Source organism: Macrobrachium nipponense, chromosome 13 (genome assembly GCF_015104395.2).
Source record: "Macrobrachium nipponense isolate FS-2020 chromosome 13, ASM1510439v2, whole genome shotgun sequence".
Lineage (NCBI taxonomy): Eukaryota > Metazoa > Arthropoda > Malacostraca > Decapoda > Palaemonidae > Macrobrachium > Macrobrachium nipponense.
Genome location: NC_087206.1, coordinates 33,556,746 through 33,578,981, shown reverse-complemented (window position 1 = coordinate 33,578,981; position 22,236 = coordinate 33,556,746). Strand labels below are relative to the sequence as shown.

The 22,236-nt window shown below is 38.0% G+C and overlaps 1 protein-coding gene across 6 annotated transcripts in view; it reads left to right on the top strand.

Annotated features, from left to right (window-relative positions):
• The window catches only part of LOC135225729 (prostaglandin reductase 1-like), a 394,759-nt gene that overhangs the window by 338,729 nt on the left and 33,794 nt on the right, over nt 1–22,236 (top strand). For 5 of the 6 annotated variants that reach the window (XR_010317076.1, XR_010317074.1, XR_010317073.1 and 2 more), the window contains one exon: nt 9,687–9,805. The exons of the other annotated variant lie outside the window; for it this stretch is intronic. Coding sequence is in view for 1 of the 5 variants with exons in the window: in XM_064265109.1 (XP_064121179.1) it covers nt 9,687–9,805 (119 nt within the window). In the remaining 4 variants the exon portion in view is untranslated. Of the gene's footprint in view, nt 1–9,686; nt 9,806–22,236 lie in introns of those variants that run through there. 6 annotated transcript variants of the gene reach the window in all.

Here is a 22,236-nt window from a genome sequence, read left to right as displayed (position 1 = left end):
TATCGTGTTTTGTGAGAATTTTAGTATACTACGTAACCTAATTACGTACAGTATACGTAGTCATGGGTCCCAAGAAAGTTGCTTAAGTTCACAGAAAGAAGAGAATGCTTTCTATGAAGACGTAGATGGAGATAATTAAGAAGTATGAAGGTGGCATGCGGTTGAGTGTGATCGCTACGGAATACGGCTGAAATCCGTCAACGATAGACACCATTCTTAAGCAGAAGGAAGCCATCAAAGCAGCTACACCTTCCAAGGGAGTGACTATTTTGTCCAACAAGAGGAGCCACATGCACGACGAGATGGAGAGGCTGCTTCTTGTCTGGATAAAAGACAAAGAAATCGCTGGCGATACAATAACCGAGACGGCAATCTACCAGAAGGCCAGCGCTATTTTCGGCGATTTGATTGCCCAGGCTGAAGACGACAGAGGAGAAGGGACATTGATGCCAACCCCAGACTTCAAGGCTTCTCATGGGTGGTTTGAAAAATTCCGGAAATGGACTGGCATCCATTTGGTTGTGCAGCATGGGGAGGCGGCCAGATCGGACACGAAAGCAGCCAAAGCCTTTATTAAGACGTTTGACGAGATGACGATCAATGAAGGCTACAGTTCTCAGCAAGTCTTCAATTGTGATGAGACTGGCCTTTTTTGGAAAAAAATGCCTCTTTGGACGTACATCACGGAGGAAGAGAAGAAGCTACCCGGGCATAAGCCTATGGAAGACAGGCTTACGCTCGCACTTTGTTCGAACACCAGTGGCGATTGCAAGGTGAAGCCCCTACTTGTGTATCATTCGGAGACTCCTCGAGCCTTCAAAGCCCACAAAGTGCTAAAGGAGAAGCTTCCAGTGATGTGGAGGGCTAATGCGAAAGCCTGGGTAACGAGACTTTTGTTCACCGAGTGGGTAAATCTGTGTTTTGGCCCGACAGTAAAGAAATTCTTGGAAGAGAAGTGCCTCCCTCTGAAATGCCTGCTGTTGTTGGACAATGCCCCTGCTCACCCTCCTGGCCTCTAGGAAGATATCCAAGCGGAGTATTCTTTCATCAAGGTTCTTTATCTTCCACCTAACACCACCCCTCTCCTCCAGCCCATGGACCAGCAAGTGATCTCGAACTCCAAGAAGCTGTATATGAAACATCTTTTCAAGAGATGCTTCGACATCACCGATACCGCAAACCTCACCTTGCGTCAATTTTGGGAGGAGCATTTCGATATCGTAATATGCATCTAACTCATCGATCAAGCTTGACAGGAGGTTTCGAGGGGAATCTTGAATTCTTCGTGGAGGAAACTCTGGCCTGATGCCATATCCCTCCGAGACTTCGAGGGATTCGATGTGGGCGAAGCTGGTGCAGATTCAGAAACAGTTGACGATCCTGAAACTGTTTCGCAACCAGATCTTGACGAGATCGTTGCACTCGGCAAGTCCATGGGGCTGGTCGCCGATGAGGAGGACATCAATGACCTTCTCGAGGAGCACCAAGAGGAGCTTACGATGGATGACCTGAAGGAGTTGGAGGCCATGCAACATAACATCGTTCAAGAAGAGTTCTCTAGCAGCGGTGAGGAGGAGGAGGACGACCCTATGACAACGGCAGAAATTAAGGATGCTCTAGCTGCTTTTCATAAGGTGCAATCATTTGTAAAAGAGAGACACCCTGAAAAGGCTTACACAGATTGTATGCTTGCGCAGTTTGATGACGTTTGCCTGAGTCGTTTCAGGAACATTGTGAAAAGCAGGCAGAAGCAATCTTCCTTGGATAGTTATTTTTTGAAGAGGCCTTTAGTACGAGTAAGCAAACAGGAAGATCCAAGTGATACTACGAAAAAACAAAGTTGAAAGTGGTGAAGAAATTGAAATTTTGTGTAAAAAAAAACTATATATATATATATCTATCTATATATATTATAAAAAAAAAATGTTAACGAAAATAAAAAATGTAAAAATCAAAGACAAAAATAAATGTATTTTAAGTTTTCTGTAAAGTTAAGTGTTAAAGTTTCCTGACATTTTTTAATGTGTTTCGTAAAGTTAAGTTACGTACAAGTTTTCTGCCGTTTGTCCTCCTCCTCTGTCGCCACTTTCGGAGATAGCCTCACTCGAAAGGTAAGGTTCCACATTTTACTACATACGTACGTATGTACGTACAGTATTTCTTGTATACCATGTACACTAATACACTTTATTTACAGGTACGTACTATGTAGTACATTTTAGTACAGTACGTATTAAGTTAGGTATTGAATGGTCCAAATTGTTGTATTTCATTGTTTATTGGTCAATTTAGCTTTATTATAAAATTTAGTGGGGTGTGTTTGTAGGGTTTGGAACAAGTTAGGCAGTTTACATGTAAAATGCAGTTCAAGATACGAAAAGCTCAGGTTATGAAGGCCGCCTTGGAACGGATTAATTTCGTATCCGGAGGTACCACTGTACTATACCGTTAAGATTTTAAAAATTACTGGAGAGGCCTTCTGCTGATGCGGAAGTTGCTGCCATGTTTCCAACAATTTACAAAAATGATTGAGAAAAGTTGTCCCTCTAACCACTTTTTGTGATGACAAGAACTGTTTTGGAAGATGTTGCCCAAAATAACCTATTTTTTACATAAGCGCCAAACATGTTGGATTTTAAAACATGGTTGTACCTCTGATGAAGCCTGGCATGACCATTGTAAAATGCAATGAATCCTCACTCTTGAAAAAATTAGCTGTCTTCCTGTCTTTTGGTGACACTACTCAAAGGCATGAGTCATAGCAGTGTTATGCATTTGATGGTTTCACCAATGCTTCACCTTGAAAGTTGAGAAATACTTAGAGAAGGAGCAACTGTTTGTTCATATACGAAACAAACCCTCGGTCTTAACATGAGGATAAATATTTTGGTGCCAGCCAGAAATCAGTAAAGTTAAAAAATTGTGTATGCAAGGGACTATATTGGTATCTGTGCGTGGTCACGAGTCATGTAGAGCCACCCACATACCCCTCTTTGACCCGTGACCGAGTCAGTTACTGTATTCTCTTACCGCCTTTAAGATAGGACGTGCTTTGCTTTCATCCGTTTAAAGCCAGTTTAGTTTGCCCCCTGCTTTGATTTGAATCTGCTTGTGTATGAGATTTCGGGACAGCGATACAAACATGGAGATGTCTCATGCTTCAATAAGATGTCATGGAATCTCGAAGAAGCAGATAAACGCCTGGGTATCTTTGTGATTTTAAAATCGGAGTACACAGAGCCTCAGCCTAAGTGTAGTGGGTCATAGTTGTAGGGAAGCTATGTTTAGATCCAGTTGCTTTGCCACCTGCACCACCTGATATTTCATATCCCATGTAGTTCATCTATGGATTCATATCTTGTATGCATCAGGAGGGGCTTCAGGAAATAATTTTGACTAATTGTGCTCCTTTCCCTGCGGGGACAGGATGTGCATTGCCATCTTGTTCTTTGTTCCAGATATGGAGGTACATTTGATGTTGAGTGTGTGGTTGATGTTAGGGTTATCAGGAAAACCAACCCTAGATGGGCAGTTGGTTCACTTTATGACATCTTCTTCCCTTCAGGTTCCCTCGCTATGGATGTCCTGTCTACCTCTGATCTTCCTTGAATGGGTAACGAAAACTTAAACATCTGTAGAGAGACAGATAGTAGTACAGGTGGCCCTCGGTTAGCGGCAGGAGTTCCGTTCCTGGCTGCCGACGCTAAGCAATTTTCAACGCTAAGCGATTTTAAAGTCTATGGCCGCCGCTCACCTTCTTTTGGAATAGTAGACCAGTTAACAGCGCCCTAGACCAGTCAAACAGTGCCGTAATCCCACAATGGCGCAATAAGTAAAATTATATTTATGCAGTATAGTACTATAGAATTTACTGTACAGTACATTAAAGTATATTATAAATACTGTAAAGAAAAAAAGCCTATCTTTAATCCTTTGGGTGTCTTGAGTATGTAAAGATTTAATAAGGTTTTATACAGTGTACAGGTAGCTGTAGTGTTCAAGTTATGATAATTTGTCTTACGATAATCTGATTTTATGAGAGACCAAATTACAATAGCCTAACTTTATCCCATCTTATAGTTACACAAGTTAAAAAACAGCAAAAGAGAATGATGAAAGTATGGTTTTAACTTTACACTTGTTGTGTAAACGTGTACAGCCATGAATAACCAAACGAGAAATAACTTTTTTTTTTTTTTTCTAAGTACAACCGAATTGGATAACAACAACCGTTTGGCTTGTATGTCAATCATCGTACTATAGTACACCATTACCGTAGTTATAAATGACGTTATGTAGAATAGGACTGAGATATCTTAATGATATAACTTTATTTGCTATAGATCTAAGATCAATAAGGAAATATACTGTTAGATTTAAACCTAGTTATAGCTGAAGCTGAGAAAACTGTTCAAGGTGCTAATGACCATTATTGTGCATCAGCAACAAGGATAAAACTCCAGTAAACGTATGCCATCAAACACAACCGCAGATAGAATTGAGATCAAATAATTTTAATCAAGACTACTGTGCTTGAAAGAACACATTTTACTGTTGTTTTCACACTGATATTTCCTCCTAAAACACATTGTGTATATAATGTACAGGTAGCTGTAGTGTTCAAGTTATGATAATTCGTCTTACGATAATCTGATTTTATGAGAGATCAAATTACAATAGCCTAACTTTATCCCATCTTCTAGTTACATAAATTAAAAAACAGCAAAAGATAATGATGAAAGTATACTCGTTGTGTAAACCTGTACAGCCATGAACAACCAAACGAGAAATAACTTTTTTTTTTTTTAAGTACAACCGAATTGGATAACAACATCCGTTTGGCTTGTATGTCAATCATCGCACTATAGTACACTATATTGCCTTAGTTACAAATGACGTTATGTAGAATAGGACTGAGATATCTTAATGTAATAACTTTATTCACTATAGATCAAAGATCAACATAGATCAAAGGTCAATAAAGAAATATAGTGTTAAATTTAAACCTAGTTATAGCTGAAGCTGAGAAAACTGTTCAAGCTGCTAATGACCATTATCGTGCATCGGCAACAAGGATAAAACTCCAGTAAACGTATGCTATCAAACACAACCGTAGATAGAAGTGAGATAAAATAATTTTAATCAAGACTTGCTGTGCTTGAAAGAACACATTTTACTGTTGCTTTCACGCTGATAAAAGATAAATAATGTAAAGTTCGTATTACGATAATATAAAGGAAAATTGCGAACAAAATTACGTATTGTTTTACTCAATAAACATGCTGCCAATGTAATCTGTTAACAAAAAAAAATTTAGTTCACAATCACAGCGAGACATATTCAAGTAATATTTCCTCCTAAAACACATTGTACGTACGTATTAGGTAAAATAACCTTGTCTCATATAAGTCAAGTATTTAGATATTAGTTTATGCTAACTAAAAGCAAGAAAATTCGCTCATAATTGCGTTAAATATGGCAAAACAAACTCGTTTCACCATCAGCTGATTTCCAAACTAAAACATGGCCGCTCTGTGGAATACTGGCTTAGATTTACCATAGTATTGTATAATACAATAATATGAGAATACAAACAATATTATTGGATACAGTGAAGTAATGTATAACTTTTTAAAAGAATTATGGAAGATATGCGCATTTACTTTTTCTTCTGTGCTTATCTGAATTTTCGTCACTATGCTATCCACAAAGCAGCAGCATCTCGAGCTTGTATGGTCGTACCTCAATTTTTTGCTCGCGTAACAAAGCAAAAAATCGGCCGAGTTGCACAGTTACATTATGTACTTCTATCCCATGGAAAAACAAGCAAATGGCATGGGGTTTGTTTTTAATGACCTTCAGGCGTGTCTGCCTTGACTTGTCAAAGTACTCCTTGGTTATTTAAAGGACCCTGTCACCTAGAATATAAATGTGGTAGATGTTAGGTGAAGACAAGCTAAAGTGAAGACAAGCTAAACCAAGGAAGGGCAATCAGAAAAGGGATTTTGACGTAAGGAAAAATCTATTTCTGGGCGATTGGTTCGTGTCGCCCAGCGAAATATCCCTTTAATCCATTATTTCTAAGGTAAATGCACTAACAAATACCAGAGAATAAATAAAATAAAGAAAAGGTCAGTATAACTGACTCGCTCACCCTCCAAGAGGGCGTCGGTATGAACACTAGGGCGAGTGAGACCACTACCACGAACCATGTATATTTATTATTGGAGGCTATTAGGCAAGCCTACTCCTCATTATCAAGACTATTACCAATTTGAGGCATACAGAAGTGCATGTCATCAGAGGAATATGTTCCTTTCTGACATTTAAGAACATATCTGCAAATGTTGGAGTGTGTTGGTTCAGGGCTGTGTCAAACCACTTTCACTTTCTTCTAAATAAAGAAGATTACCCACAGTTCCTTGGACACTTCATTGTGAAGTTCTGTCAGAAAGTTGTGTGCTTATTCGATATGCTGGTTGGACAAAGTCTTTTTTCTTGGTTCAGGGCGAGTCAGGAACAAAGTGCCAAAGAGCCCTATTCAACAGGAATGAGAGAGTGGTGACGCTGGGAAGGCAAGAACCCGTGACGTTAGAAGAATTAATTCATATTGGGCAGTGAGGGTGTCTGTTCATAGGATTTTGAGAATTGGTTCATAGTTATGTCAAACCATTTTTTCAATTTCCTTGACATAAGGGATGTTGCCCATAGGCCCTTGGACACATGTTCCATGGTTCCTTTGGTGGCTGCTCAGCAAATTGTGTAACTCATTCAGCACCCTTGGCAGGTCAGTTATTATCTTGTCTAAGAGGAGGGTATGAAAGTGTAATGGATGAGATAACTGGTCTCTTTCCTTTTCAGTTCTCTTTCTCCTTCTTTACTTACAGGCAGTAATAAGAGCGTACCATCATAGGCCGGAACGGACAAGATACTGGTGAGGGAAGTAGTCGTACTGGTAGAGTTATCATCAGTGTAATATACCTATCAGTAGCAAGACATTCCTCTTAAGCAAGGGGGACAGGAATGATAACAAACCTACATAAGTGGATACGTTGGTTTGGTAGTAGACAGATACATGGTTATCTTGCTCATATGCAATGAACTATGACGTATAGAAACCCAGAAATCGGAATCTATGATATTCATACATATCTTAGATTCTGAAATACTGGTCAGTTGTTTCTTAGAATACTGTTATTCAGAAAAGTGATCAAAGGTGGTAAACCTCCAGTTGGTTATTAGTATTTACCTTCCACCAAAAGTAGGTCTCCTAATGATAAGACCGAGGATTTTTTTTGTATATGAACAAATGAAAAATTGTTAATCAATTTGTATTTTTCATAATTAACAAACCTGAGGTTTTGAACATACAAAGGCTTACCTCTAACCACCCCTCTAACAACTAACCTGGGTTGGAAGAATAACCAACTTGGTCACGGGCTAAAGAGGGGTATGTGGATGGTTCCACTTCCAGATGACTCATGATCACGCACAGATGCCAATAGTCCCTACTGTACACAATTTTTTAACTTCACCGGTTTCTGGCTGGCACCAGAATATTTATCCTAATGTTAAAACCTCAGGTTTGTTAGCTATGAAAAATACAAATTGATTAACTATTTGTCATTTTTCAAGGTTATAGTCAACCCCTGGTATCCTGAGAGGATGTATACCACAACCCCCTGCCAATAGCTAAAATCTGCAAATACTTAAAACTCATCTAAAAATGCTTAAAATGGCCTGTTTTGATAGTTAAAAAAAAAAAGCTTATACAAGCAGTCCCCAGTTATTTGTAGTTTTTGGCAATAATATGCATAGATTTCTGCTTGTCAGTGCTGATAATTGGGTATTGGTGCCAGTACATACCTAACAGAGGTGCCCAGAGGTGCCCATAGGTGCCCATCTCCAGTTATCGGTGCCAGTAAGCACCAAAAATCTCTTTTCTGTTTGTGATTTCGGTAATCGGTTATTTTTGCATATTGTCATGCTGTCAGTGTGGCACATCCACTGACAACTGAACACTGCATATACCTGAGTATTTTAATAGTTTTATCACCAAATGTGCATTTAGTCATGAAAATAATATATAAATACAATAATTAGTGACTTAGTGAAAAATACTGTGAATGTTGTGTATACAGTGACCTCCCCGTATTCATGCACTTCGGATTTGTAGACTCTCATATTCATGGATTTCTCTCTGGAACATATACCCCCATTATCTGTGAAAAATTCACTTATTTGTGGTGTTTTTCAATGAGAAATATCCACAAATTCCTTTTTTTTTCTTTCTTTTTTTTAATCAATTTCATAAAATGCACATTTTATGATAAAATTATTTTTAAAAAATTTATAAACATTTTTAGTGGGTTTTTTTCTCGAGTTTTAATTAACAAAATAGGCAGTATTAAGTGTTTTATAGGGGTTTCAACTACCACAGATTCTAGCTATTTACGTGGGGGTCTGGTATGTATCCCCCGCGAATACGAGGGGGAACACTATAATATGTATTCCATAGAAAAATCCATGAATTGGTTAGTCCGCAAATCCAGAACTGCAAACAGAAGGGGGTCAGCTGTATAGTATCAGTAATAGATAATGGGCCTAGCCATCCTGAGACCTTTTGAAAATGAAAATCTTTAAGTTGTATTTTTGCTGCTGAACACATCACATCCTTTACCAGTGGACCAGGGTATCATTAGGTATGTCAAGGCCAGCAGAGTATAATAAGGAGTGTGGAAGATTATTCAAGAGAACAATGTTGTCATAAATGTTGTTAAGTCACTTTTTAAGAGGGCTGAACTTAAAAATATTTTCTTTTTGTTGTTATGTGCTCATTCTACCCATCAGGTCTATGTCATATATGTACTACTGTATTTCTATCCTCCACATTGTACTGCTGGGCCTTAAGTCTATTGCTTTTCTGACTTACTCTTCCTCATCCCTTATCATATCTTCAAACCATTTCAGTCTAGAGTGCTGTCATTATCCAGCCTCATGTGTTACCATATACAGTGGTCCCCCCGTATTCTTAGGGGATGCATACCAGACCCTGCCGTGAATAGTTAGAACCCACGAATAGTTGGAACCCCTATAAAAATGCTTAGAACCTCCTATTTTTATACTTGGTTTTTTAATAGTTTTATCACAAAAAGTGCATTTTATGATGAAATTTACCAAAAAACTGGGATTTTGTGGATATTTCTCATACAAAAATACTGCGAATGTGCGAATTTTCTGTGAATAATGCAGGGAAACATTCCAGAGAGAAATCCGCTCATGCGTGAGTCCGCAAATCTGGAGAACGCGAACACGGGGGGTCCACTGTATATCAACCACTGCTCAATTGTAATATAATGTTTCCACAGTACTGCAGCTATGAATCATAGCATTCTATGGTCACACCATCAGGTTCTAAGCTGTGGTCTTCATATTTTCCTAAAGTTTTAGTTGACTGTACTCTCTGCTTGTCTGTATTAATCTCAATGTAAAATGTAAAATTGCAAGAATAAATTATTATGTATTTTAATCTTTTTTTGCTCTACTAGTTATGTCTTTATTTTCTAGCTTTGCTCTCCATTTTAAGGAGTACTATCTTTGTTTGATTATTTTGTTAAATGTAAATTAAGTAAGTATGCACACCAACTGTATGTTAAGCAGAAAAAATGCCACTTTATAATTTGTAGGTCCATATAGTGAAGCAACTATTTTGTGGAAGCAGCTTAGAGTGGAAGGGTTCATTGTCGTACGCTGGCAAGATAGGTGGACAGAGGGAATAGAGCAAATAAAACAATGGATCAAAGAGGTAAGTAGAGACTTTTCTCCTTTATATGTTATTTCATCTTATAGAGAATTTACCTTCATTCCTAGTCCTTTGTCATGGACGGAAGGGCATCAGAGAGCAATTGACAGGTTTGACTTACAGTTTGGTTGTACGTTTATTCTTGAACTGAGATAGTGGTTTTGATATACTGAAATTAGTTTGTCATCTTTCTGAATTGGTCTTAATCTTCTGACAAATGAATGTTTGTTGAATAGTTCAGTTGACCAATCCTGTATTGAGAAAATTCAGGCCACAACAAATAGTTAAATATTTTCATGTAAATATCCAAACTTCACCCAACACCAAATGTCAAGTTTTGTAAACCATTCAGCCAAGGAAATTTTGTTATCTTCTTGATTAGTAGTTTATCAGTTACTGTAGTAATTAATTTTTTAAGCCTTGCACTCTCTTGTTCTGTGGGAGTTAAAAGATTTTAACAATGCATTCAAGTTAAAACTTCCTAATAATAATTTATGGGATCAGTGTTGACTAATTTCAGTCTGGTTTTCTTTTAGTCTTCGCAAACACATCAGTAGCAACTGTTTTCCATTTGTTGTTGGTAACAAAGCTCAATACACTGTTTTATAGATAAGAGAGTACTGAAGGGATATGCTAGGTTAGAGTTGATTATTTTAGTTGAAAAAGATTTACATTATCATTTGTCTTATCATTCATGAGTAAGCTATTGGTGAAAGGTTGAAAATTATGTGGCAGTAGTATTTGTTTTTTAAAATTAAAAAAATTAATAATTTTTAAGATTGACTTTACAATAGAGATTATTGAGAATTGCTGTTGACCAGGAATGAAAGAGGCAAGGGCAACCAACTTTCTCATTGTCCTTTTCAAATGATAACGTGATCAAAGTGTTGCTTAAAAATTGGATGTTATTCATAACCTATTAGCTATAAGATGCTTTATTTTGTGTAGTTCTAATCCCAGTCATATTATTATCCTAAAAATTCCCATTAGGGAGTTAGTGCCATCAGTACACCTCATGTGGTGCAATGTAGGGATTACTTAGCTGCCACCCCTTTCATTCCTTATACTGTACCTCCATTCATATTACAGTTAAACCTCTTATTTCATATGGCCTGGTTTTTGTATGATTCGGTTTTCCATGACTTTTTCCGACAAAATTTTGGCTCTGGTTTTGTACATTTCCTCAGAATTCATACATCTGGAAACACTCCTTCCAGGGCCCACCTCGTGACAAGCCCCATACCGAGCACCCAACCAAAGCATCCCATTTATTCTCCTGACCCATTCTTCCTTTTGTGTTCATTGTTTTTTGTGCTTTTTTGATTAGATTGCAACTGCTAAATAAGCCAAAGAAAGTTCCAAGTGCCAGCCTTTTTGTAAAAAAAAATGCAAGAAACACAACATATAGAATTTAACAAAGATCTTGAATTATGAAAGTGGCGTACTTGTGGCTGATCTCTCTACGTCGTATGGCAAGTCCATATCAATCATCAATCAGCTCCATCCTTGTTGAGAAAAAAAGAAATCGAGGCAGCTGATGTTGTGAAAAGGGCATCATCATTAACAAAACAGTGATTGCAACTATTTGAAGATGTTGAGAAGTTAACAAAAAACAGTTAGTGGCAGATAGTGTGTCAGAGGTGATAGTCCACTTTGTGAAAAGGCTATGGTGTTGCTTGCTGGTCTCTGTAAGAAAATGTCTACAGGTGCTGCTGTTGGTAAATAAATGTAAGTTCAGCAGAGGCTGGTTTGAAAAATTATAAAAGTGAATGGGCATACATAATGTGCTTACTTCAGTGATTAAGGACATGTTTGTAAAGTGGAGTGTTGTTAAAAATTTTACAGGGAATTATCATCCCAACAAAGATGATGTATCTGTGTCTCCAACATAATGATATTGCCATATTTCATTTTAGGCAAATTTCGAGATACATCAGAAACAAATGTCTCTGGGCAGTTTTGTTGTGTGACAGGGGTCCAGTGATTCTCAAGCTGGCCCTAGTGCCAGTAAAAAACAGAGAGGGGAAGTAACCCCAGATAGTGCCAGTAAAAAACTAAGAGAAGTAACCCCAGATAGATCCTTGATACTTGAAGTTCTTCTTGGGGGGGGGGGGGGGGGGGAGATTCCCCTTCCAAACAATAACCTCTCCTCCCTCTACCCTCCTCTCTCTCTTCCACACGCCAACAAGTCTTCCGTAAAGGTAAGAGTGATGTTAAATGTTTATTCATCCATTCATTAGTGATTTATATTTATTTCTCATTGGTTTCTGTATGTAAAATGATTTCTATATGTAAAACTGTGTTTATTCTCTATAAAATGTATTTTAGGTAATATTTTTGGATGTCTGGTATGCATTAATTGAAACAAATTTCATATGTTTTGGACTTTATGAGATGTTGTGGAATGGTCTACATATGAAAACTAAGTTCCAGTGTGTTTTTTTTGCAATCTTACTGTCCACCCTCTCCAACTGATTGCTTTAGATTGCAACTCTAAGGTTTTCCTCCTCTTACACCTTTTCAACCTTTCTACTTTTCAGTTTCCCATTCAGCGCTAATTGACTGCACAGATCCCAGTGCCTGGACCTTGGCCTAAATTGTATATTCCATTCCATTCCATTATCCTGAAAAGAACTCTTTAACCCCATCCAGTTAGCCTACTACTGTTTTTGGCATTCATTTATGTATGTACAGTATACTATAGTACTCGTTACATTGTATAACTGTATAGTTGTCAGTGTCATAGCAGCATTCATGTAGATTGTCTTTTTTGTAGTGGTAACCTTTGTGCTTTGTCTAATGCCAGGTTTTAAAATTTTGCTCTGTATTCTGATATGTATGTGTATGATGGAAGAAGCCGACCGGTTTCTGTCTCTTTGCAGGATTTTAGAAAGTCCTCAGTCTGCTCTTTTTCAGTAAGAGCTTGACTCACTGATAATTTATTCTCTGGTCCATGTTCATAACATTTTCTTAATCTTCGATTACTGGAAATGGTCTGTTTTTGCTCATTTTCTTCAGACTGAAATGCAGCATTTATACAAAGGATTAACCACCAATTTTTTTTCATTGGTTCAGGCCCAACTCATTAGGTCACCGCCATATTTGACAGATTCATATTAAGTGGGAGAGGCATCCTCTCTCATCCTAACTTCCTTGGTAGTAGCAGATCCTGCAATTTTTTCTGCTCACATAACACCATCTCCAAGGAATGTGATCCCCTCAATCACCCTGCTGGAGTAGCCTCAGGTGGATCAGCTTTTTTTCCCAGTATTAGGGAATTGCCTTCATCCTCTAGGAAGGTCTCAGATAATACGCTATTCCTTGAAGAGGATTGTAAAGAAGAAAGCATGGAAGAATTTGTTCTCTTCGTCATAGGGTTTGGGGAACTAGGTAAGCTAGATTGTGAGCCCCCTGCTTCTCCATTACTAGAAACCCTGCAGGAAGTAACTAAACAGACAGATACTGCTCAAAAAGGAATAAGACCAGAGTTACAATAAGTTACCTATTGATAGATTGAGCCCAAGAGTTAGGATATCACCTTTTCATGATGGCCTCTAGCATATCCAGTGACTTCCCAGGCCTCCAGCATGGTCCCCTTCCTCATCCTCCCCCAAGGAAAAATATTTAATCCAGGGAATGGATGCCGTCGAAAGGAAAGGTCAAAAACACACAAGCCAGAACTACTACTACTACTACTTTACTTCAGCAGGAAAGTACCCCCTCACTGCTTCAGTCTTAGTGGCCAAATCCTTGGGTAGCATTTAACACAGACAGCAAAAAGACAAGGTTTAATACTCATGAGACCAGGAGTCAAATGAGGAGCACATGGAGCCTAATGATCTGGCAAGGTGAATCATCCTTTAGGGAGATTCTGAATTAGATCTGTTGCATCTGATCCTCCCACACATCTAAAGAAATGGTGGCTGAACTCCAGATGGAGAATGGCTTGATGGCAAGGGCTTTGACCTCTCTTTTGCAAAATTGCTCAACATCAGTCCTAAAAGCCCCGTACAGGGATGTTGTCTGTAATATAGGTAGACAATAATATCTAAAGGGTTTTGATGGCCCTTTGGTCCGGAGTTAAATCTTTCTCTCTCATGCTGTCCCCTCATTTCTTCATCCCTCTATATTTTCTGTCCAATCCCTTATCAAACTACACTTTTCACTGTCTCTTCCCCTGCCAATTCACAATGGGCCAGCATGGCAGAGTATGGCCCACACTCTCCCTTAATGAGTTACAACTACAGAAAAAATTCAGCCATTCCTGTTGGGTCAGCAGATTTAAATCAAGGCCCAACCCACAGTCTGATTTGGGTAGGAACTGTATGCTGTACAAGCGACTGCCCACCCCCAAAACAGTGTTCAACATTGTTACATACAATGTAGAACCCTCTCTGAAGAGGTACACCTGAGCAGCCTTGAAACAGATTAACCCTTAAACGCCTAAGGGGTATAATAAAAATCGTCTCCCGTATGCCTAGGGGGTCTCAGAGTGAGCGCCGAAGCGGAAAAAATATTTTTTTCAAAAAATCACAGCGCGCTTAGTTTTTAAGATTAAGAGTTCATTTTTGGCTCCTTTTTTGTCATTGGCTGAAGTTTAGTATGCAACCATCAGAAATGGAAAAAAATATCATTATCATATAAAAATAATGCGATATATGATAGTGTGAAAACAAAATTTCATATATAATTGTATTCAAATTGCGCTGCGAGCAAAATGGTTAAAGCTAACAAGTTAATTTTTTGTTGTTGTATTATACACTAAATTGCGATCATTTTGGTATATAACACATTGTAAAACGATCAAAGCAACACTGAGAAAATATTATCACAAAATGATGCATGAATTCGTAACTCGCGGATGTAAAAAAATGTTTTTGTCAAAAATTCACCATAAATCTAAATATTGTTTAGAGACTTCCAATTTGTTTCAAAATGAAGATAAATGATTGAATATTACTATACTGTAAGAGTTTTAGCTTACAATTGCAGTTTTTGACCATTTCGGACGAGTTAAAGTTGACTGAATGTCAAATTTTTTTTATATATTTTTTTTATATGCAAATATTTCAAAAATGAGAAAAGCTACAACCTTGAATTATTTTTTGTTGTATTCTACATGAAATTGGGCACATTTTAATTTATAAAACTCTATGACTCTATGAAACACTTAATATGAAACACAGCAAATATTCCGAGAATGCGACGTACACTTGCGATGGAGAATCTGCATGCGGAGGGAAGGAAAGTTTTTCTTAAAAATTCACCATAAATCTAAATATTGTGCTAGAGACTTCAAATTTGTTTCAAAATGAAGATAAATGACTGAGTATTACCAGACTGTAAGTGTTTTAGCTTAGAATTGCGTTTTTCGACAATTTCGGTAGAGTCAAAGTTAACCGAATGTGGTTTTTTTTTCTATTTATCGTGATTTATATGCAATTATTCCAAAAATTGAGAGAAGCTACAACCTTCAATTATTTGTTTTGTATTCTACATGAAATTGCGCACATTCTCATATATAAAACTTTATGTAACGGCTAATTTAAAATAGTGCAAACATTACGACAATCGCACGTATGATTTTTTCGGAAGAGTTACCACGCGGATGTAAGGAAAATGCCTGTGTAACAATTGTAAACAAAACAACACCTTGATCCGTGAACTCCCAGCATCCCCCAAGGCGCGTGATTCAAAAGTTTTCAGCTGGTAGGCCTATAAGTATTTTTCCGCGAATTTTAAAAATTTTCTATGTCGACATAAATTACGTCCGGTCGGCACCCAAAAGACAATTTATCTCGACATAAAATACATCCAATAGGCCTTTAAGGGTTAACAACATTAATTGGGACATTTTCAGAATCTCTGAGATGAGAAAACTGGGTGAGAAAATTCAATTGCTTAAAAGTGGACACCTGCGTTACACAGTGTCAAGGAAAGCAAACAAAATGGTGTTGGATTTCTCATAAACAAAAATTTACAGAGTAACATTGAGAAGTTCACAGCCACATTTGACAGAGTAGCTAGTGTCACTCTTTAGATTTCAAAACGTGTCACTCTTAGAATTTCAAAATGGTACAGACTAACAATCATACAAGTTTGTGTCATCGCAGGAGGAACTTGATATCATTGCAGGAGGAACTTGATAACTTTTATGATGACCTATATATCCTCCTAAAAGAAAAATTGAGGATGTGAGCCTGGGTACTACAAGGTGCTGTTTGCTCTGTTGGTTCCCCTCATCTGTTTGTACCAGACCAGAAGTTAAGGAAATTACAGAGATTGCAGAATTGCAATGACCTACCCAGGAAACCCATGATAAAGAGAGAAGCGATTGAATCCAAGAGTCCTGTTCAATTTTCCATCTTGATTGCTTAGTGTTCCCCTCAGGAGCAGCCATCTAAAAACATTTCTGTGGGAATCAATATTGTTTCTGGACTGATAGGAGTGTGTGCTTGGCAGAATGAGCTGTCTTCTGGCAGACAAAACACCATCTACAGATGACATTGAGATCATTTGCTATGTGCAAATGTACTTTTACATATTGGCCATTGAAGTAAAGAAGAGGGACCTGCCTTCAAAGATCCGTCCACCATTGAGGTGAAGAAGAGGGATTCTGCTTTTGAAGGTCTGTCCAACCACTCTCCCCTGCAGACCTTTGAGAGCTCAGTACCTTGAATCACCTAGACCCCTTCCTCTTACCAGAAGACTTGGTGTGAGAGCTGGGTGATAAGCTGGCCAATATTGCGATAAGAGTAGCCATTTATTGACAGGAGAGTCTTTCACTTTCCATGTATTTGGCATTGATAGCTCTGGTGGCTTACAGCAGAGGAAGCCTACCTTCAGAATTGGGGTTTTCTAGTAGAAGAGCTTTCAGATCAGTCACCCTGCACCAATATAGTACAGTAAATCTTCCAAGGAAGTGCCATGTTTCAACTTAATCAGGCAGCAGAATTGGCCAGCAGTGACATCTAGACAAAAGACATAGATCCTCTTGAAGTCCTCAGCTAGAGGAAAGAATGGTAGATAGGACCCCTCCTCTCCTCACCTGCCTCTCCTTTCAGTTAGGGTTTTGCAGAAATGGGAGACTTTGAGCCCTTGCAGGTATGGAAAAGTTCAACACCTTGGTGAGGTCCAATTGCTGCTGAATAATGGAGCCATTGAAGACCTTCAGGCAGGGACATCTGTCTTCTACATGCAATTGTTCAAAGTTTTAAAGATCTAGGGAGGTTGGAGGCTGGTAATAGATCTGGCACATCCCAAGTTCCTGAGCCTTGTACCTTTTAAGATGGAGTTTATAGACACACTAATGGGATCCATCATAAAGGGAAACTTTTTGGCATCCATGGACCTAATAGATTCTTGCTTCCACATTCAGATCCTTCTGTCCTCCAGGAATTATTGTCGCTGTAAGAGGTTGGGAAAGATTTAAAAGTTTGCCACCCTATGTTTTGGGGTTATGATGGGGCCCCAGGTCTTCATGATTGGTGGTTCCAGTAGTAGCCAGGAATCACAGGATGGCCATCTGCCATTGCTGCTATATTAGACAACTGAGTAATATTAGCCTCTTCTGCCACAGAGTGGACATGGTAACCTTGCTGGCCTTCTGTCACCATGTGTGCTTGCAAATCAGTCTGGCAAGCTCTAGATCCTGAAAGGCAGCATCCATGCAGATGACGTCCCACCCTGGTAAAAGAGAGGTAATGGCAGCCATCTGTTGGTGGAAAGAGAAACTGCCCAAGACAGAGTTTTCTTTTGTTTTGGGAGACCCAGAAGTCCTTTTGTTTACATATGCCTTAAAAGAAGCCTGGACAGTGGACAGAGGTAGAATGATGGGATTGCTCAAAATTCTTAGAGCTGCTGGCTGTTTTCCAAAGCCTCCCTAGCTTGCATGACTTCATTAGAATGGTGACACAGGATGATAACCAACAGTATTACCACCATAATTTACCTTAAGAAGCAGGAGTCCTTCTCTCGGCAAATCTGGGCTTCCTGGTTGTAGAGTTCATTGTGAACAGTCATGATATCACTATCATTCTGATGTTCATTCCAGGGATTTTGAAACATCATTGCTAATTCCCGTAGCAGGAAAAACTAGATATTCCTAGTAGAAAGGGTGTGCAGTGCTGGTGTAGTTAAGCAATTCTGAGGTATGTAGGAGCCTGCCAGGGTTGACCAGTTTCTAATATCAAGCTGGGTAGGGTTTTAGACTTCCTAAGGTATTTGCTCAATTGGAAGAAGTTGCTGGAACAGCCCAACCTGCACAAGTTTCTTGACAGGCTGGACACACTTCAGATACTTACGAGATTATCCAGCATATCTTTTTGAATAGTTGTGTGTGTGTGTTTGTGTGTTTTTTTTATTTTTTTTTTATTAGGCAGCAGATGCTGTTATTACTTCTCCCTGTAGAGCATTGATGACTTGCCTCAGATCTGTAGAGAAGCTTTCCTTGATAGCCATTAAAAGATATAAGTCAGCAATCTCTTCAATACTACTGACCCAAGGTATAGAGTTGGGTACTAAGCAGCTAAGCAAGGACTAAATCCAAGATGGATTGTCACAACATTATTATCCATTTGATGAACTTGACCTCCAGAGACTTTGTGGCAAAGACAAGGCACCCCTTACAATGAAGTAAGAAGTGATAATCCTTCTTTATCCATTTTTTGGGGGCACAAGAGTGAATGAGGCTCTGTTTTCAAAGATCATGGTTTCCTTCTGGCTTAATAATCCATTTCCATGACATATTAGGGAGTATCTAGGAAGGTTTTATCACAACTTAAAATTAAGATCTAGTATGAGATTCAAGTAATTAATCCAAACTTAAACATTTTTCTTTCATGGGCATTCAGTTTATGTCTTAGTGGTATTCAAGCATGATAATCGATTAGTAGACATCTTAGGGTGGATATCCCACAGATGTCTAGACATTTTTCCCCCCCTAGGGCCCTATATTTCCAGTTGCACAGATTGGTCAAAAGGGTATTATGGTAAGGGCTACTACTGCCTTCTCTTAACTCCTTTCTGGTCCCTTCAAGGGCTCAGGAAGCAGGTCATCCCAGTGCCATGGTGAATTCTTGACTTCATGGACCCAATCTCTCTGCTGATTACAAACTAGTATTGCTTTACTTTTTGGTCATCTGGAGGTTCAAACTGGAACACCCCACTTATGGCTTTCAAGGGTACACTTGAAAAAAAAACTGCCAGTGAGCTTTCCTGTGTCCTCCGTCTTAGATAGTGATCAGGCATCTTATGATTAATGGATGATAATGAGCAAGCAGTTTTTTCATTATAAAATTTTTTTTTTATAGAAACCTATTAACCCTCTCATGATCTGATGATGCACCGGGCACGTCATATGTAAGTTATTTTTAGGAAAATTTCACAAAAAAAATGCCTCGATCATAGAAAACGTGGTTGACGCCATTGGGTCAACAGATGATGAATCTCGAAGAAAACGCAAACCCGATGCCGCTGGCTTACTTAGCTACGATACAAAACGTCAACATAAGTAGGTTGAAAAATCTGAAAATTGCACTCCGTAAAAAATTAGTATTTTTCAATCAATTACAGCTCATTAGCAAACATTTACAAAATAGCTCTACGCGAAAGATTACATTGACACAATGTAGGTATAAAACTCCCCAAGATTAATTATTACAAAACGCAACATAAGAGGTTGAAAAATTGAAAATTGCACTCGTAGCATCACTCAATTTACAGCTCATTAGCAAACATTTATAGCAAAATTATTGCCTCTACGCGAAAGATCAAACATTTCTACACAATGTAGGTATAAAACTCCCCAAGCCTAATTATTATATTTTTCATGATTATTTCCAAAAAATATCTATGATTTTTCTTTAAATTTTCACAGTCATCACTTCATTTTTATTATTTGCTAAGCCTTGTAAAGATGTTCTGATTGCTTTAGGAAATAATTCAGTCATTTGCCGACATAATAACACTAACCAGAGGTGTATATCAGTAATAGTTTGGATGTGCCAAATTTTACCAAAAAACTTTTCCATGCCTGTGTTCTTTTTGGCCTGGGAGAAAATTTGTGTACCTTACACCCTTACATTTTCTGCCTGTGCGCAAGAGGATTAATCATGAAGACTAAATCCTCTTATTCCTGCACTCATTTGAATTCCGGTATGACATACAAAGTGAGTTTGGATTCAAGGTGCAGTGGGAGGTTGGCTGAATGGAACTGGTGGAATTGGAATTAGTTCTACACAGAGTAACGGCATCTCATGACTAATGGGTTTGTATGAAGAACAAGTTTTAATTACAGGCAGCCATCAGTTAGCGGCAGGGGTTCCTTTCCTGACCACCGACGCTAAATGATTTTAAAGCCTATGGCCGCCACACACCTTTCCAAATTCTAGACCAGTTAACAGCGCCCTAGACCAGTCAAATGACGCTGTAATCCTGCAACGGCTCAATAAGTGAAATTATATTTATGCAGTATAGTTCTATAGAATTTACTATACAGTAGTACTGTACAGTACATATAGTATTATAAATACTGTAAAGTGAAAAAAGACTAGCCTTAATCCTTTGGGTGTCTAGAGTATGTTAATAGTGTATAATAAGGTTTTATACAGTGTACAGGTAGCTGTAGTGTTCAAGTTATGATAATTCGTCTTACGATAATCCAATTTTATGAGGGACCAAATTACAATAGCCTAACTTTATCCCATCTTCTAGTTACATAAGTTCAAAAACAGCAAAAGAGAATGATGAAAGTATGGTTTTAATGTTATACTTGTTGCGTAAATGTGTACAGCCATAAACAACCGAAAGAGAAAACTTTTATCTAAGTACAACCGAATTGGATAACATCCGTTTGGCTTGTATTTCAATCATTGCACTATGGTACACTATTACCGTAGTTGTTATAAATGACGTTATGTAGAATAGAACTGAGATATCTTAATGTAATTACTTTGTTCGCTATAGATCAAAGATCAATATAGATCAAAGATCAATCGGGAAATATACTGTTAATTTAAACTTAGTTATAACTGAAGCTGAGAAAACTGTTCTAGCTGCTAATGACTTATTATCGTGCATCAGTAACAAGGATAAAACTTCAGTAAACTTCAAACACAACCATAGATAAAATTAAGATAAAATCATTTTAATCAAAATTACTGTGCTTGAAAGAACACATTTTACTGTTGGTTTCACGCCAATATAAGATAAATAACGTAAAGTTCGTATTGCGATGATATAAAGGAAAATTGTGAACGGAATCACATACTTTTTTTACGCAATGAACATGCCGCCAACGTAATCTGTTTACGAAAAAAAAAATTAGTTCACAATCACAACGAGACCTATTCAATTAATATTTCCACCTAAAAACACATCGCATAAGGAAAAAATAACCTTATCTCATATAAGCCAAGTATCTAGATATTCGTTTATACTAACTAGAAGCAAGAAAATTCACTCAGAATTATGTTAAATATGGCGAAACAAACTCGTATTTGCCATCAGCTGATTTCAAACCAAAACGTTGGCCGCTCCGCAGAATACTGGCTTAGATTTGCTGTAGTATTTTATAATACAATAATATGAGAATACATACAATATTATGTGATAGTGAAGTACAGTATTACCTCAGGATATGAAATTAATCTGTTCTGAAGATGCCTTCGTAACCTGATTGTTTTGTATCTTGAACCACATTTTACATGTAAATTGCGTAATTCGTTCCAAGCCCTACAAAAACACCCCAGTAAATTTTATAATAAAGCTAAATTGACCAATAATCAATAAAATATAACAATTTGGACCATTCAATACCTAACTTCAACTACATATACTATGTACTACATACCTGTAAGTAAAGTGTATTAGTGTATACATGGTACAAGAAATACTGTACGACATACGTACGTGTGTAGTAAAATGTGGAACCTTACCTTTCGAGTGAGGCGATCTCCGAAAGTGACGACAGAGGAGGAGGACAAATGGCAGAAAACTTGAACATGTGACTTTACGAAACACATTAAAAAATGACAGGAAACATTAACACTAAACACTACGAAACACATTAACTCTTAAACGCCTATTGGACGTATTTTACGTCGAGATAAATTGTCTCTTGGGTTCCGACCGGACGTAATTTACGCCGACATACAAAAGTTTATTTTTAATTTGCGGAAAAATACTTATAGGCCTACCAGCCTAAAACTTTTGAATCACGCGCCTTGGGGGATGCTGTGAGTTCACGGATCAAGGTGTTGTGTTGTTTAGAAGCGTTACCCAGGTGCGCATGCGCGAAATGCCTCCTTCTCGCATCAGTCAGCATCAGCGCCACGTTGTCCGAGAGCGATCTTTTGTCGCAGTCGAGTTTTCCTGAACTTGTGCAAGACTTTGAATATTTGTGGAGGTACAGGACGTACATAGAGATGTCTCAA